Source organism: Pagrus pagrus (assembly GCF_965226575.1).
Source record: "Pagrus pagrus genome assembly, chromosome: 24".
Lineage (NCBI taxonomy): Eukaryota > Metazoa > Chordata > Actinopteri > Spariformes > Sparidae > Pagrus > Pagrus pagrus.
The window spans coordinates 1040803-1058644 of NC_140206.1; the positions used below are offsets into that span (position 1 = coordinate 1040803).

At 42.1% G+C, this 17842-nt stretch overlaps 1 protein-coding gene across 1 annotated transcript; it reads right to left on the reverse strand.

Annotated features, from left to right (window-relative positions):
* Positions 1–729: 729 nt before the first annotated feature.
* On the reverse strand, positions 730–15442 carry LOC311253373 (uncharacterized protein). Its single transcript, XM_084347292.1, has 12 exons — positions 14981–15442; positions 11727–11904; positions 11467–11637; positions 10968–11046; positions 10585–10813; positions 5318–7088; positions 5053–5226; positions 4522–4695; positions 4057–4230; positions 3243–3416; positions 2950–2996; positions 730–2823 (listed from the first exon to the last, which is right to left on the reverse strand). Exons 2-12 carry the CDS (start codon positions 11876–11878, stop codon positions 2255–2257), a joined length of 3714 nt encoding a protein of 1237 aa, XP_084203418.1. The 5' UTR covers positions 11879–11904; positions 14981–15442; the 3' UTR covers positions 730–2254.
* Between the last annotated feature and the right edge of the window lie 2400 nt (positions 15443–17842).

A 17842-nucleotide genomic window follows, 5' to 3' on the forward strand; every position in this document is an offset into this window, starting at 1 on the left:
ATTAAAGTAAGATTTAAATCAAACGGAAGAATTTGTCTGAGTGGTGGCTTGGATTTAGGATTAATGTTATAGTTGTGTGTGTGAGGCAGAGGTGGGAAGTCGAGGTGAATTATAGATTATTTTTATTTGGCGTCACCGCATGCCGTCTTCCCAACATCACAAGACTGGAATGGAGAGAAAACCTCATTAAGTGAAGAGGTTTAAAACTATTTTGAGTCGCCTTTCGGCCCTCCCTTTCATTTATACGTTGTGCTGTTGAAACTGTTTTACTAAAAGTGTTTAAGATGCGAAATGGTGTTTCACAACTGAACATTTAGGCCACTTCACAGAAAATACAGAGATATATACTGTGTATCGTATGTGAACCTCTGTTTCTTAGAGCTTTTCATGCTTTCCTTAGGACACCAGCCCTCAAAATTCACCCAAGAATTGAACCCAAAATTGAACTAATGGGTTAAATTATATGTGACTTTTGTTCCGAGGAGCATTTCACTCTTTTTTTTGGACCTCTGGTTTCAAAATTGACTGAATCATATGAGGGTTGAACCCATGACCTAAAAACTTCCAAGCAGCGCTCTATCAATCCAAGCAGCTTCATCAGATACTTGGTCTTCCTTTCTTACAGGTTATGAGTCCTAAACTCATCTCTAACAACTTGAACCACTAGGTCTGAAACACAAAGACTTTTCTCAGAGACTTTTCAAGAAAAACAGACTCAAACAGACCTCCTCAAAACCTCAGAAGTAATTTTAAAGTTCAAAATACACTCAAAGTAAAATGTATTTTCTTCTTAGATAAACAAACAAACAGACAAATGTTGGGCAACAGTTTTTTCATCCACACATTTATGACACCAGTACAGACACTACTAGTTTAAAAAGATGATCATCATGGTGGACTGAACTTTTTTGTCATCATTAAAAACTCATGAAAGAAGCCAGTAAATGCTTGTTTTAGGTTCAGTGTCGAGTACATTTGATATGCTTAGTAATTATTTACAGTTGAATCACAGTTAATGCGATAGACAGTGTATACATAAGTAAATGTTTGGTACTTTAACTATTTGGTTTTTCAAGTGATAAATCAACAGACTTAAATCAAAGTATTACAGGGGAGCCATTATTGTAGCAGAAGTATTTACAAACGTGAGTACAAGGATTTGTGACTGAATCTCAATGTGTGCCTGCATGATCAGATTTGTAAATAAGAATAGGAATCTCTAAATCTGTGTCCAGATTTGCAAATTCACCGAGATCTGTGGAGATTTGTCTGTGTGCCTCAGTAGCTATACAGCATACATACCACCAGATGGCATCCTGTGGTTCCAAGCAGAACATTGCTGGGCTGAGTGATCTATCTATCATTTTTTTTAAACGTCTTAAGATCAACCAGGAATACAGCGATATGGGGCACTGACTTTGATTATGACTTGACATCTAATGCCAGATCCCGTCTCTGTCGCTCTTCCTGAGGATGTTTCCATTTTTGTCCCTGCTACAAGGTTTTTTTGTTTTTTCCTCACTCGAATCAACAGTCAAAGGACAGAAGACGTTGTTCACGGTCCAGATTATCCAGCAAATTTAGGCAATGGGGTAGTATGGAGCCCTCTAAGGGTCATGGTGAGATCTTTTGCGTTCCCTTGCAATACTTTTTTACTTCTGTTCCTTCTGAAAATTCTCTGGCTTTCCCTCTGATGTCCTCCAGCTGCTCTGCCTCAGCTCTCTGTAATTTATTGAGTTTCCTGGTGGACAGACAGCTGTAGCTGTTGCTAAAGTAACCACTAACTGCTGCTAAGTGTATCGCCGTTACCTGTGCTAAGTCAAGTTAACATGGCCGGAACGACAGTCTGACAACAGGAAAAGCAGTACTGAGTTGGTTTTCCTGTTGAATTTGGCTGCGGGTTTGATCCAGTTGTAATCCCTGTCCTTGTCAGAGTGCTGTAAATCCCCTTGGTACTATAGTCACTGTGTTTAGTCCTGGTTCAGCCATGTTTACTGGACTCAACACGGCACCCAGCCCAGCAAGGTCGTGCCTAAAGTAACTGGATGTAGACAATCTCCACACAAATGAAAATTGCCATGCACAATTTGAGATCTCTCTTTAACAGGTGTAGCATGTATAAAAAGAAAACCAATTGAGATGCTCATCATAGTTGTAACTGATGGCTTCTCTGTATCTCCAGTACAAAGTATCATTGACAACAAGCTCAACTGTTCAGCAGTGACAATGTGTCTCTGAAAGGAGACTCTCCCTCCTACAGAGAACAAACAGACACTGAGGAACCAGGCAACTTGTACCAGAACCCAAACCCAGGATAAAGAGGTTCAGTGAATGTGGTGCTGAAGGTGTGGAGGTGGATCAGTGAGTCAGAGGAGACACTGTAGAAGGACAGAGTGCCAGCAGGACAGTCCACATACACTGCTACTCTACCAGACGAGGAGGAGGAAGAGGAGGAGGAGGAGGAGGAGATGGATGTTTGTCTGTTTTTGTGATAGACCAAGTAATGACCATCATCATCATCATCATCAGAGCACCACAGACTCCACGACTGATCATTCAGTCCAAACACACAGGTATCTCTGTCTCCTCTTCTTCTGATTCTTCTGTAACTCACTGATATTTTGACTTTGCCGCTCCACTCGACCTCCCAGTAACAGCGACCAGTCAGACCAGTTCTACACAGCAGCTGAGGCCACGTTCCAAACCTCTCTCGATGATCAGGATATGACTGATCCTCCTCCACACGTGTCATCTTCCTGTTGTTGTCAGACAGTTTGATCCTTCTGCTGACTGTGTTTGTGTCGATTGTGAGCTCACAGGAATCTGATGGAGAGAAAAAGACACAACACAGCTGCAGTTATTAATGTATCATCAGTGTGGTGATGACATCACAGATGTGACTGAGTGATGTCGAAGTGTGAAGCTGAATCAAAGTAAAAACACACTCACACTTCCTCAGACCTGGTGTCAACCATCGGACTCCAGCAGGCTCCACCCTGAAAGGAGGAGGGGGTTCAGAGCAGCACATCCTCTTTCAGCATGGAAGTAATATCCTTTATACAATCATGTGTTTCACAAAGTAGTAAACCTCACCCCATCCTTGCTTTCAAAGGACTGAGCCTTTCAACGATGCCCCTTTCATACCCAATCATGATATAATACAGAAATGTGCATATGCAACCTTGTCTGTATCTACCCCCTACCACACTGACTGTCTGTGGCTGCAGCAGGACTCTTCATACCTGAGAGTGTCCAGTCTCCAGCCTGGATCCTCCAGTCGAGAAGACAGCACCTTCACTCCTGAGTCTCCTGGATGATTGTAGCTCAGGTCCAGCTCTCTCAGATGGGAGGGGTTGGAGTTCAGAGCTGAGGCCAGAGAAGTACAGCCTTCCTCTGTGATCAGACAGCCTGATAGCCTGCAGACACACAAAACAACAAACATTGAAGAAATGCTGACATAAGCATGCTACTGAGCTTACAATCAAAATATCAGGGTGTCACATTTAAAATTAATGTTGAGCAGACATTACATTTGTTGTTCACTTCCTAATTCTCAACACAAGTCAACATAAAGTACAGATCAGGCTTATAGGTATATAATCAGTTTTAGAGATATTTGGCCATCAAGTAAAAAGCGAAAAAACGCATAGTGGCGCTAAATGAAAAGTAAGAGGATCGCCAAAGTTGGAAGTGGAACATGAATGTCTGAAACATTTTATCATAATCTATCTAATAATTGTTTAAATATTTCTCTCTGAAACAAAGTGGAGGACCGACCGACATTACCATCCTCATAGCTAAGCCACTAGCATTGCTACAAACATAATAACATGTTGACGAATAGTGACACTTTTGTCAAAAAGGGAACAAAAAAGACATACTTTGAGCAGATTGCTGTGTGAACTCACAAAAGAAAGATGTGACTTCACAGTGGTATATAAAAGTAGCCACCAGACAGAAACTAGTGTGTTCTTTAGCCTGCAGCCAATACTTGATGAACCTACCTTTGAAAACTAATTCAACAACAAAAACAAACAAACCAAAAAAATTCCTGACCTAAGAGTTTCCAGTTCACTGTGTGGACACCCCAGGCCAACCGACAGCAGCTTCACTCCTGAATCCTTCAGGTTGTTGTTACTCAGGTCCAGCTCTCTCAGACTAGAGGACTGGGAGCTGAGAACTGAGGACAGAGCTTCACAGCTTCTCTCAGAGAGATGACCCAGACTCAGTCTGGAGAGGAAATGATGAATAAGATGTCAAATAATATTTCTGTTAATATGTCGAGTCTTGACTTTTTGTGATACAGCGCATATAAATGGAAAATAAATGATCAAAGTCATATGAATGCATTTCTTCAGCTTTGCCAGTTTATATTTCACCCTGTACGATATATGAAGCTGAATTAACATACATTGAAATATCTCTGCTATAAAAACACAAGTTCAAACAACCTGTTCAAACTGTATGGACCTCTGACTTTAAATTTCAACTTGTTTACAACAAACAGTATTTTGATAATACCTGAGAGTTTCCAGTGTACAATGTGGACTCTTCAGTACAGCAGAAAGCAGTTTCACTCCTGAATCCTGCAGGTTGTTGTCACTAAGGTCCAGCTTTCTCAGACTAGAGGACTGGGAGCTGAGGACTGAGGACAAAGCTTCACAGCTTTTCTCTGAGAGGTTACAGCAACTCAGCCTGAGGAGGAAATATGAAAAAATAACATCTGTGTTTAAAACTTGAGTCTGGACATGTGCAGTATATATATTATCTCTTGTCAGCACACATTACAATCCTTGCCATTTTACTCAGTTGATCATGAGAGAATCACAATTAAAGAGACAGTTTCACTCATTTTCAGATGTTATATTTCACGCTGCACGACCTGGTAATCGGACCAAGAACAAAATTAATTTGAGATTCTTTCATTCAAAGATTTTCTGTGCTGTAAAATGTGAATTTCTTACATAAGAGATACTGTTTCAAGAAAATGGAGCTGGAATTATAAAGTTAATAATAATAATAGTAATTTGAATCTTTAAAGAGAAATCTGACCCAAGACTTTCCAGTGTACAGTTTGGATTATCCAATCCAACCGACAGCAGCTTCACTCCTGAATCCTGCAGGTTGTTGTTACTCAGGTCCAGCTCTCTCAGACTCGAGGACTGGGAGCTTAGAACTGAGGACAGAGCTTCACAGCTTCTCTCAGAGAGATGACAGCCACTCAGTCTGGAGAGAGAACAGGAAGGAAACCAGTAAGAATGTTTCTATTTCTCCAGCTGAAAGACAAAGAATTATACGATGAATAAATCCCACTTACAGAGCTTTCTTGGAGGCTTTGACAACTGGCAGCAGTCCCAGAAGAGCCTCCTCTGAAGCAGAGTATTTCCTCAAGTCAAACAATTCCAGATCTTTTTCTGATGACAGTAAGATGAAGATCAGAGCAGACCAATGAAGAGGAGAGAGGACATCAGCTGCAAGACTTCCTGATCTCAGGGACTGTTGGATCTCCTCCACTAGAGAATGATCCCTCAGTTCATTCAGACAGTGGAACAGATTGATGCTTCTCTCTGGAGACAGAGCCTCACTGATCTTCTTCTTAATGTACAGGACTGTTTCCTGATTGGACTGTGAGCTCATTCCTGTCTGGGTCATCAGACCTCGTAGGAGAGTCTGATTGGTCTGCAGTGAAAGTCCATGCAGGAAGCGGAGGAACAAGTCCAGGTGTCCATTTGGACTCTGTAAGGCCTGGTCCACAGCTTTCTGGTAGAAGTGTGTCTCTGTAGATTGATGGTCTGTTGTTTGTTCTTCTGACAGCAGATTGACACCAGAATTGATGAATGTCAGCTGGACATGAAAAGCAGCAAGAAACTCCTGAACACTCAGATGGACGAAGCAGAAAACCTTGTCCTGGTACAGTCCTCTCTCCTCTTTAAAGATCTGTGTGAACACTCCTGAGTACACTGAGGCTGCTGTGATATCGATGCCACACTCTGTCAGGTCTGATTCATAGAAGATCAGGTTTCCTTTCTGCAGCTGCTCAAAAGCCAGTTTTCCCAGAGACTCAATCATCTCCCTGCTCTCTGGAGTCCAGTGTGGATCTGTCTCAGCTCCTCCATCATACTTGACGTTCTTCACTTTGGACTGAACCACCAGGAAGTGGATGTACATCTCAGTCAGGGTCTTGGGCAGCTCTCCTCTCTTTCTGGTCTTCAATACATCCTCCAGAACCGTAGCAGTGATCCAGCAGAAGACTGGGATGTGGCACATGATGTGGAGGCTTCGTGATGTCTTGATGTGAGAGATGATTCTGCTGGCCTGCTTCTTGTCTCTGAATCTCTTCCTGAAGTACTCCTCCTTCTGTGGGTCAGTGAACCCTCTGACCTCTGTCACCATGTCAACACACTCAGGAGGGATCTGATTGGCTGCTGCAGGTCGTGTGGTTATCCAGAGGCGAGCAGAGGGAAGCAGTTTCCCCCTGATGAGGTTTGTCAGCAGCACATCCACTGAGGTGGACTCTGTAACATCAGTCAGGATTTTAGTGTTGTGGAAGTCCAGAGGAAGTCGACACTCATCCAGACCGTCAAAGATGAACACAACCTGGAACTCTTCAAAGCTGCAGATTTCTTTGGTTTCAGTGAAGAAGTGATGAACAAGCTCCACCAAGCTGAACTTTTTCTCTCTCAGCACATTCAGCTCTCTGAAAGTGAATGGAAATGTGAACTGTATGTCCTGGTTGGCTTTGTCTTCAGCCCAGTCCAGAGTGAACTTCTGTGTTAAGACTGTTTTCCCGATGCCAGCCACTCCCTTTGTCATCACTGTTCTGATTGGTTCATCTCTTCCAGGTGAGGCTTTAAAGATGTCTTCTTGTCTGATTGTTTCTGGTCTGTCTGGTTTCCTGGATGTTTCAATCTGTCTGACCTCATGTTCATCATTGACCTCTGCAGTCCCTCCCTCTGTGATGTAGAGCTCTGTGTAGATCTGATTCAGAAGGGTTGGGTTTCCTGCTTTAGAGATCCCCTCAAACACACACTGGAACTTCTTCTGAAGGTTAGATTTAAGTTTACCACGACAACCTGCAGCAAGATGTTCTAAATGAACACAGAACAAAAGAGATCATGAAGAGATTCATGAATTACATGCAACAATTTGATTCCCCTAAAGTCAGCGGTTCAAAACCCTTTTTTGGGCTAGACATTGTTTTTCATCTTTACTTGACCGTTGGCTGCATCCTTGATGAGCAATGGTATACTTACTTCTCCATTACTTCTTTACTGTTCCTGACCTGTGCAGCACTCCTCATATTTTTTTCTTCAACATTTTTGGAATATCGTTAGGCCTATCAATAGTTTCCCAATGAACAAAAAAGCCATGTAAACAGGGTATGAAATTATTTTAGTAATAATATTTTTTATAGTTTGCTCTAAAGTTTTGAAACCTGGGTAGACAGTTCATGTAATTCCTTAATGGTCTTGAAACTTTTGAGTGGTATCATGTACAAGGGCCAATGTAATTCGTTTGTGGTCTTGAGTATGTTTCCATGTTATTCCCTCGTGGCCTTCCTCCACATGAAGTGGATACTCATGTAGTTAAACATCCTAATCTCAAGTCCAGAAAGACTCTGAAAGGGTAGGGGAAGAAAAACCAGTGTACCCTGACCTTTCCACTCTCTCTGACCCCTAAAAAGAAAAAGACTAACCTAGCTTGTCTTGAGAAGTCTCTTTCTCCAATAGCAATCTCTTTTGACTTTTGGCTGTGGAGCCATGAGAACAGAGGGGATGTGCACCATATGCACATGATGATGTTTCCCAACTCCCAGCTGCGAACAGGTGAGCAGCCACACTCCCATCTGGATCCAGCAGTGTTTCATACAGGCCATGTCATCTAGGCAAATTGAAGGAGGTTGCAGGGGAACTACCTGACCCCCAAAAGACTAGAGGCGGGCAGTCTACAGAATCCTGGATAAGGAAGGCAGTCACAGACTGTTTTCTCACCAGGGCATGATTGTGCAACCCCTGAGCCTAATCAATGAGAAGGACTTCTTGGGCTTGGACTTCACAGGCAGAGACAGCCTTTCCTGACTTAAAGCAAGCTTAATTTAGTGCCCCTTGTTTAGGATTTCAGAACCTACCAAATCCTCGAATCTCTGTTTCTGAATGTGATGGTTTTATATCAGCATTCCTTACTCAGTCCCATGGTCACAATCAGCGATCAATAGGTTATAATTTAAAAAACCTTCCCACCCCAGAGAGAGCTATGGTAGCATGTCTAAGAGCTGTAGCAGCTGCTACCCAAACAGAGTTGGCTACAGCTTAAATTGTTGATATGGGTCCTCTAATTGTACATGTCCCACATGCTGCTCACTCCCTTATCCTTCAGGCAAAACCTGCTCACTTGACCACAACATGAATATTGCATCAACAAAAAGTTCTCCTTACCATGACTCACATCACACTGAAGTGCTGTACTGTCCTTAACCCATCAACCTTGCTTGCTAACTTTGACAGAAATGGATCAAGAAAGATATTGTTGTGCACTTAACTATGCCTTGAAGCCTTCCCTAAAGTAAAAACTGCTCTTTCCTGGAGACTGGGCAGTGTTCAAGGATCTCAGAAGGAATTGATTCTCTGTGAGGAAGTTGTGAGGAAGTCAGATAAGAGTCAGTGCACAGTAGGGCTGTAACGATTCATCGAGTTACTCGAGTTACTCGATTACAAAAATTGGTCGAGGCAAAAACTCTGCCTCGAAGCGTCGTTAAATTTCTATGACGCGCAGGGATCTTGAATGTTCCACACGGACCGTTGTTAATACTACTGCGTAAAGTGCCGTACACGGACACGGAGAGCCCTCTCCGTCGCCGGAGAGCCGGAGAGCCTCTCCGTACTCTCCGGGCGCGGAGTGTCCGGCACTCCGTCGCGGGGAAACGGAGACGGCAAGGGCTGTGATTGGTCCTCTAAACTCACGTCCTCACGCTGGTTCTCCAGCAGCCCGGGGGGGATTGCATTGCGTATCCGCCACCACGACGGAGAACTGCGAAGGCTCGAGATGACATGCCAGAGCAGAATCAGTTTGTGCGCGTTTAAAAAACGTAGATATGATATCTGCTTTACAGACAGTTGAGACCGACGTGACATGTTCTCTCTCTCTGTCTGTCTGTAAGTGTGTGTGCACGTGTGTTTGTTTACGTCGGTCCGGAGCTCCTCCCTTCGTAAAACAGAGCGGAGGAGAATTGTAGATGCGCGACGATGAAGAAATTATTAATTAAATGAACACGGTCCGGAACGGTTCTATAGGAAAAGTGACCTTAAATGACTTCTGTTGTGATTTGGTGCTGTGTATAACATAAAATTATATATAACACAGCATGCGTGCACACACATAGGTTGCTAGGTTACCATAGCAAATGGCCTATCCCAGAGATTATATATTATTTGTTAGCAGGTGGTTAGAAGGTGCAATCCCTTTTTGTAATGTTGTATAAGACAACACTAAGGCAAAATGGCCTGTTACTATTTAAGTTTGTATTGATTCATAGTGTTACATGTTATACATGTTTTACAGTAAGTTGAAACTGTATTGTTATTTAATTGTTTGCACTTGCACTAAATGAGTAAATTGCAATAAAGTTTTGGAGCCAAATGTTGGAGTTGTAAGAAATACCTCTGTTATTTAAAGAAATAAAAGCCAAATGGTTGATCATTTTACAGCCACATCATTTTCGTCATGCATTATTTGTTTTGGTTGTTTAAAAATGCAAAAAATATATATATACGATTAATCGATTAATCGATCGATAAAGTGCTAGATTAATCGATTCCAAAAAGAATCGATAGCTACAGCCCTAGTGCACAGTCACTCTCTAAGGTAACATTAAGGTAACATCCTGTACTGGGGAAGACATGACCAATATTGTGTGACTGATTGAGTCAGCCTTCTCATGAGGTATGTAAGCATTGTTGTTCTGTTGTCCACCTGATAGTATATAAGTCAAGACAGTCTGAAAATCTGCAGAGAACACCAGAGTCTTCTCTCCATGCCGCATGTATTAAAAAGATCTCATTTATCACACCGAGTCTGTAATTCTTCAGAGAATTTGCAACTCCCGAACTTCAACAAGGGGAATTTCCCTCACAATGGTCAGTGTCCACACACAGCAGACAGGATGAAGTGTATGCTTTGGCTGAATTTACATAAAATCCAGCAATGATGCAGCTTCCCACCAGACTGTTTTTGTGCTTTGACTGTAACCAATGCAACACAATCAGAAAATAAGGTTTTATTTTTCTGATTCACTGCTTTTCTTTGCGCTACTGCCACTCATGCTGTTCATGCACTATGTAGCTCGCTCGACCACTGCTGCTCCCTCTCTGTCTTTCCTCCCAAGGGAATACCAAGGAAGAGAGCGTCCACTTTCATAACATGACACAGTAAATGGCATGTTGGTGAAATTTTATAGCTGATACACTGCTTTCCCTTTCTTGAGAGAGGGCCCTCTGTGAGCTGTGCAGCAGAAAGCAGACACAAACACTGACGATTCTGTGCTGAAGAAATATCCATCATGTTAAATCTTTAGAGAAATCCTCTTACTGCTCTGCAGACAGTCAGCCAGCTCCTCATGCTTCATTCTCCTCAGGAAGTGAAGTGTGATCTTCAGAAATGCCTCTCTGCTGCTCCTCCTCTGCTCTTCATCCTCACCATCCAGCACCTCCTCATCCTCCCTCTGACTCTCTAAGCATTCTGGGTAATCTGAACTCAGAACCTTCTGGACCTTCTTCAGCTCGTTCTTCACATAAGTGACAATGTTCTCCTCCAGCAGCTGGAACAGAATATTATGTGAATGAGAACATTTAACATCATGGAGCCAAACATCAGATCCATGTTGGACAGATTCACCACTGGTCTGTAAAGTGCAGCATGGAGATTATTGTGAACAGACTGGATGTAAAAGTAGTTGTTGTTCATGTACAGACCATAAATATGGAGTCCAGGTGTGTTTGATGCTGCTGGGCAGACGGACCTCTGGGAACCTCTGAGCTCTCCTGGTCGACTCTGTGGAGGAATCATGAAGAATCAGCCACATTATGTCTGTCCACTCAGAGACAAACACAAGCTGAAGGTCCTTTGAGTTAAAGTGTTGATGACATCATTGAATCAGATGGTTTCCCCTGACATCAAAGTGTTGGTCGTGCTGCTGATCCCACTGTGAACCAACAGTCAGTCAGTTTACTGGGTTGGTTCAGCAGCTCTTCTGGTTTAGTCCCTCCAGCTCTTATTGACCCTTTAATACTGTGGACAGCAACAGCTCACACAAGCTAACTGGATGCTACCTGTCCAGTGCTAATTGGTATCGAGTCAAAATAAACTTGTAGCAGGTGAAGTAAGTGAAACATAGGGTGTGTGTGTATGAATTTTACATAAACATTTAAGCTCATATTGTCCAAAACAACTTTAATACTGAGAACAACTCACCTTATGTCTGATAATTGTTGTTTTTTAAAATCAATAAGGCGACCCTTTGACCGGTCACTCTTGAAGGACACACAGCTGGGCTCAGGACCAAGTCCAGGTTCAGGTTCAGGTTCAGGTCCAGGTCCAGGTCCAGGTCCAGGTCCAGGTTCAGGTGTGTGCTGCTGCTCTGGGCTTCAACACAACACACACACAGAGCTTTGAGTGTGAATAATGATGGTGGAGGGATCTGAGTGGTGGACAGTTAGAGATCCTCATCTCACCTCTGAGCTTTGGTCTGGCGGCCATGTTCCCCACACAGAGCGGTTTTAGAGGGAGGTCCAGGTTCAGGTCCAGGTCCAGTTTCAGGTCCAAGTCCAGGTCCAGTGGTTTTAGAGGGAGGGCCTCCCTCCTCTCTGTCCTCACACTGATTCATGCTGCTCAACTCACACACACTTTCATCTGGAGAGGAAACACAAATCATTCATCTGCACATCAACTGAAATCAGCCTTTGGGTCAGAAACGTCCACTCTTGAAGGACAAAATGTCTGAAAGTTGACTTCCTCTTCTGACATTTAAACTCAGAGCTCATTGTTCCAGAACTCACTGACTCTATTAATACATATTTCACAAAATGGCTGCTACAGGACATCAAACCAAAACTAAATCATGTCATTAAATCCATTTGTATTCAGTTTCTTTTACTGGTCTCTACTAACAAAGTCGCTCACAGCAGTGACGTGAAATCTGGAGACAAATGTGAAAATGTCTTCTGACAGAAAAGAGACAGTGGACTGAACCAGGACCTGTCTTCACAGATCTGCAGGAAGGAAAGTGATGTCATCAGTGTGACTTTTATTTCAAAATAAAATAGTTTTGTCACACGGTAACACCCATAGACATGTGTACATAGACGCCTCACTGAGCGCTGAATCATACGTCGACGTCGCCGCCATATTGGATGTGGCAGATCTGCCCCGTGAACTAATACAAGTCAATGGAGTGAACTTTATAAAGGGCCTGTTACGACCCCAGAGGTCGTATATACGTTTCTTTTGTCTCTCTGCTTAAATAACCCTCTGTTACCTGAGTGTGTGTGATTGGTTGCAGTTGTGTTTGAGTGATTGTAGGTTGTCCATGGAGCTGATTGGTTGTGTGAGATGTGTTTTTAAATAAAACCTTTAAAAATGCTTCTCTGCTGGTGGTGTCTGGTTGATGGGAAGAGGGGAGTCTCATTTTCATATTGCGCAAGGGTTTTCCCATAGGCCCTGGTCGTAACAGGCCCTTCTACAAAGTGCTGTAAGTTAATGCCTCTGATTTACACATTCACACACGTACGAATATATTCAGGAAACAGACAGGAACCAAAAACAACTTATGTAACGTTCTCTGATGATTATAAACGTTAACTACTCCTGATATGTTCAGTATACAGGTGGGCACCAAACCACCAGATGTATTTTTATAATGTTTTTACGAGTGTTTACAGCTGCCAGCGTATGTAACGCTGCTACTGTGATAATAAATGACGGTTAAATATTGAATCTGTGTCTATAATAACCAGATCCTGACATGTAAATGTGACGTCTGTGGGAATAAAAAGCACTGATGTTTACATTTAACTGATTTTGATGAATTGTTTTTATATCCAGTGATTTTAACTACTAATAATGAGACACAAACGACGACTCTTTACTACCGTAGTGAGGTAGACAACGAGCTACAACCGTATTTTCATCAAAACGAGCGCTCCTTGTTTTGATGAAAATCCTATTATTCACTGTAGTGTCACCAAAATCACTCCACACATCAATGGTCTCCTGCTGGTTAGACTACAACTGTTAGTTTCCACAAATGTGCTTTGGTATAATTTTGAGGAATTTCTATAAAATATTCAGTAACTTTACTCTTAGAAATAGAAATACAATCACTTCTGACAGGTGTTGTCCATTTCTCTTTGTGGTGAGGAGTCCAAGTTACGTTGGTATAAAGTCACATGATTTGGTCAAACTGGTGCAACTGTGGACTGATGTTCTGTGTAATGTTGATTTATAGTATCACATAGATCAAGAAAAGAGCCAAAACTAGCTACCTTATTTAGTTGTCAAGAAACCACACACTTATGTGTATATATACACACACAAATAAATTCACACAGCCACAAAACAAAACATCTGTGCAATAACATTGTCACTGAAAACAGTCGCCTCAAGCCATGAACCGAGTCTGTGAAACAACCTTCTGAGTACTTTGATACAGTAAAATTATATGAAAATTTAATGAATAAATCCACAAGAACATGAAGAACAAAAAGAAAATGTGTGACTACATTTATCAGTAAGGACAGAAATATTTAAGATCTCTATCAAGAATCATGAAATGAAAAACGTTGTGTTTGTTTCTGTTGCAGACATTTTGCAGCACAGCTTTTTAGCTTCTTCTTCTTTTGCTTCGCTTCGTGCTTGTTTTGAGAAACGTCAGCTTGACTTATACCCGTTTGAAATCACTTGTGGCTGGACTAGATTCTCCCTGACATGCAGTTGCACCTGCAGTTGCAGTGTATGATGGTAGTAGTTAAAAATGCAAGATGGCCATTTTGATATGAAATAGGAATCTTGCATTTTTGACAGCTTGTCGCTGCTCCTGTCTCTGGTGAGAGTCAGGGCTGTTGCACAACACACGATATGATGATGTCTTTGTTTGGTATTTGTACAAATCCCACACTGAATCTACATGAACAAATACATTAATCATATTGAGAAAGTTTAAACTTTAGGAAACATGCAATGCATAAACGTATCCTATATCAGATTACTAACAGTTGTAGTCTAACCAGCAGGAGACCATTGATGTGTGGAGTGATTTTGGTGACACTACAGTGAATAATAGGATTTTCATCAAAACGAGGAGCGCTCGTTTTGATGAAAATACGGTTGTAGCTCGTTGTCTACCTCACTACGGTAGTAAAGAGTCGTCGTTTGTGTTTTAACAATGCTTCGCTTCTGAGTTATTGATCCGGGAAGTTCGACCTGTGAATATATTTCCAACTTTACTCACAGTTGCGTCTATTCTGTCTATGGTAACACAGTGACTCCAGAGGACGATCTCTCATGCTTTCTAATATTCATTTTGAATCTATTTGTTAGGCCTATGTCATTTCTACCGCTACACTATTGCATTTTAAATTGTATGAAACACTTTCCTTCTATCGGCCGACATGACTGTCTGTGTTAAATGTGTGAAAATAACTGATTAAAAACAAACAGTGACAAGTTGATTCACCCAAGAGGCAGACGTTGTTCAGATAAGCCTGTTTTACAAAGTGAAAATGTAAATATCTTCCTCTGAGAAGTAATCAGGAGCAGAAATACTCAAGTAATCGACACAACATGGCGGATATTCGTCCTGACGCTCCGAGTTTAAACTTGTGAGCTTGGAGAAATAAACAGCGAGCTTCACTTTTCTTGCTGTTTCAGTGTAACAGTGAAAAGTGCAGCTTGTGTCAGCGAGTAAAACGTGTCAGAGTCAGTACATTACCTTCAGCTGGAGGTTCAGACGGAGAAAACTATCTGCGCCACAACTGTCAGACAAAGTGAAACTACACTGAGGAGGAAACACCCGGAGAGGCGTGACTGAGTCCTCCTGTTAGACTGAGGGCTGCAGCACGACCCAACACGAGGCTGACATGAGCCGAGTTTACAACAAGGCCCAGATAATGAAGAATCAGTCACAAACAGCGCTTCATGCAGTTTATAAAGTGTCTCCTGACTCAAAAACTCACTAAATGGAGAGATTTCATGAGGGAGTCTGGGGAGAGTCTCTCCCTCTTCGCCTCCTTGCTGCAGTGAGTGTGTGGAGCCACCAGAGGGCGCTCTGCCCCTGCAGATATGTGTTGGCTCTGTGTGCTCTGCAGAGACATGAGGCAGGAGGAGCTGCCACACCAACGAAGAAGAAGATGGAGGAAGAGGACAGACAGATTTATGTGTTAACGTCAGTTTTATTATTACACATTTGTTTTGTTTAAACTGCATCAATGAGAAAATATATGAACTATGAACATTTTGTTTTTCTCTGATCTGATGAGACTGTTTCCACAGTGAAGTACTGAACATAAGTATTCAAGTACAACATATAGTATAGTGTTGAATATAGTGAAGTACTTTGCTGAATTTACAAGAAAGCACCAATGATTGAGAATTTGTCATCAATAACACTTCACAACATTTATGAAGTTGCTCTAAACTCAACAACTCACAAAATTGAGCAATTTCTAAGGGGAGTCTGGTGACTTTCTCCACGGGCATTAAAGAAGAAGCTTATTAGTAAAATGTGACATGTTTAGATCAATAAAATGTTTCTTCTGTCATAAATTGAGTGTAAATGGTGAAATCAGTGTAAACAGTGTGTTCAAACAGCTGCTAAATGTTGGCAGGTCAGACTTTAGCACTTTAGACACAGAAGCAGACAGGCTGGTACAGCCATGCTGCCACAAACTGACACTTTGTACAAGGAAACAAACAACTGACTGTTTTCATTTAATGCTGAATTTACAAGAAGGAGACAATGATTCAGAGTCTGTCAGAGACAGAGTTTCACTACGTTACACAGTTTGTTTTAACTCAGCAACTCTTAAATCACCACATTTGTTAAGGGAGTCTGGTGATGTTGTGTTACTGGTTCAATGACGTTTGTCTCCACAATGTCGTGCAGTGGAAGTGTAAAGTAGCAGAACATGGAAATACTCAAGTAAAGTACAAGTACCTCAAAATTCTACTTAAGTACAGTAATTGAGTAAATGTACTTAGTTACAGTCCATCACTGGGTCTGAGTTCAGGTATGTCTCCAGGGAATGAATGTAAGTCAGTGTGTGTGTGTGTGTGTGTGTGTGTGTGTGTGTGTGCGCGATTGTTAAACATCTTCTGGATTCATGAGAGCGAACAAACAGAGTCGTCATCAAGTCTCCGTAATGATGAAGAAACACACAGACGAGCAAACAAATTAACACACACACACACACACACACACACACACACACACACACACACACACACACACACCTCAGCCCCTCCGGCTGTAATTGGCAACAATGTAAATTACACACAGGCTAATTAGCAGCTCCTTGGCACAGACAGGGAGCTCGGTGTGTGTGTGTGTGTGTGTGTGTGTGTGTGTGCCTGCCCTGCCAAGCGGTTGACCCACTTCCCAAAGGAGGTCCCCAAGGACTCCACACACACACACACACACACACACACACACACACACACACACACACACACACACACTAATCTTCAGGTGATCTTCTGTGTTTGTCACTGGAGCTGCTTCCTGTGAACAAAACTCCCATTTACATTACACAACTTACAGTTACTTTCTAAAGTAATCGATTACTTGTTCGTCTTCAGATGTCGTGTTTTGTGTGAATATTCAAAAGTTAAAAAATATTCAGTTTACAACAAAAACACTGAGGACTTTAACTTCTCATTCTGCAGTAAGTCCTGATGTCACAGTGACGTCACTGTGACGTCACAGTGTGTAGAATAATGACACCGTCCTCAGATTGGTTCAATATAAACCTCACTGTCTCTGTGGCACTCAGTGTGACACCAGGCTGGATTTCTCTGGCAGATGAAGGTTGAATATCGGCACAAAGGAAACAAACCAAAACAGGAAGAGGCGTCGTTCTGCCCGGTCACCGTCCACAGGAAACAGTGGAGCGACCGGAATAACTGCACAAGAAGAAGAAGCTGCTGATGGAGGAGGAGAAGGTGAAACAGGAGTGAACGGAGCTCAAAGTCTGATGTGTTATTTATGATTTTCACATTTTGTCTTTTTATCTCTCAACTTCAACTTTTTGCATCTCAGCGTCGTCTTTTTATTTCGTAATTTTGAGTTTTAATCTCATAAAATCGTCTTTATATTTCATAATTTCAACTTTTTATCTGATAATTTAAACTTTTATTATAATTTCAATGTTTATTTCCTGATTTCGATATTTATCTCATAATTTCTCCATTTTGTTTACGTCTGCTTCCCCATGAGATCACGTGTGATCTGCAGCTTTGGTTTCCACTTCTATTAATATTGAATTGTGTCCAAATTGCGCCAAAAATGCATCACTGCACTTTCCCTCAGTAACAAACCTGCCAAGTATGAAGAGGATCAGGCGAGCGGCTCTCCAGATATACGAGTAACGGATCAGTTCATCACGTTCCTCAACAAGCGAATCATCACAGTTGAGCTGTGGTCGGGTTCAGAGTAAAGACGCCACATATCTGATCTGTGCCGGCAGCTGGAGCTCCGTGTTTGTCTTGGTCGGTTCTGTCTGTCTCTGTCCAGGTGGGTTCACACAGCGGAATAAACTCCGTCACCTTCTCTGCTCCTCCTCGTCCTTAATCGAAT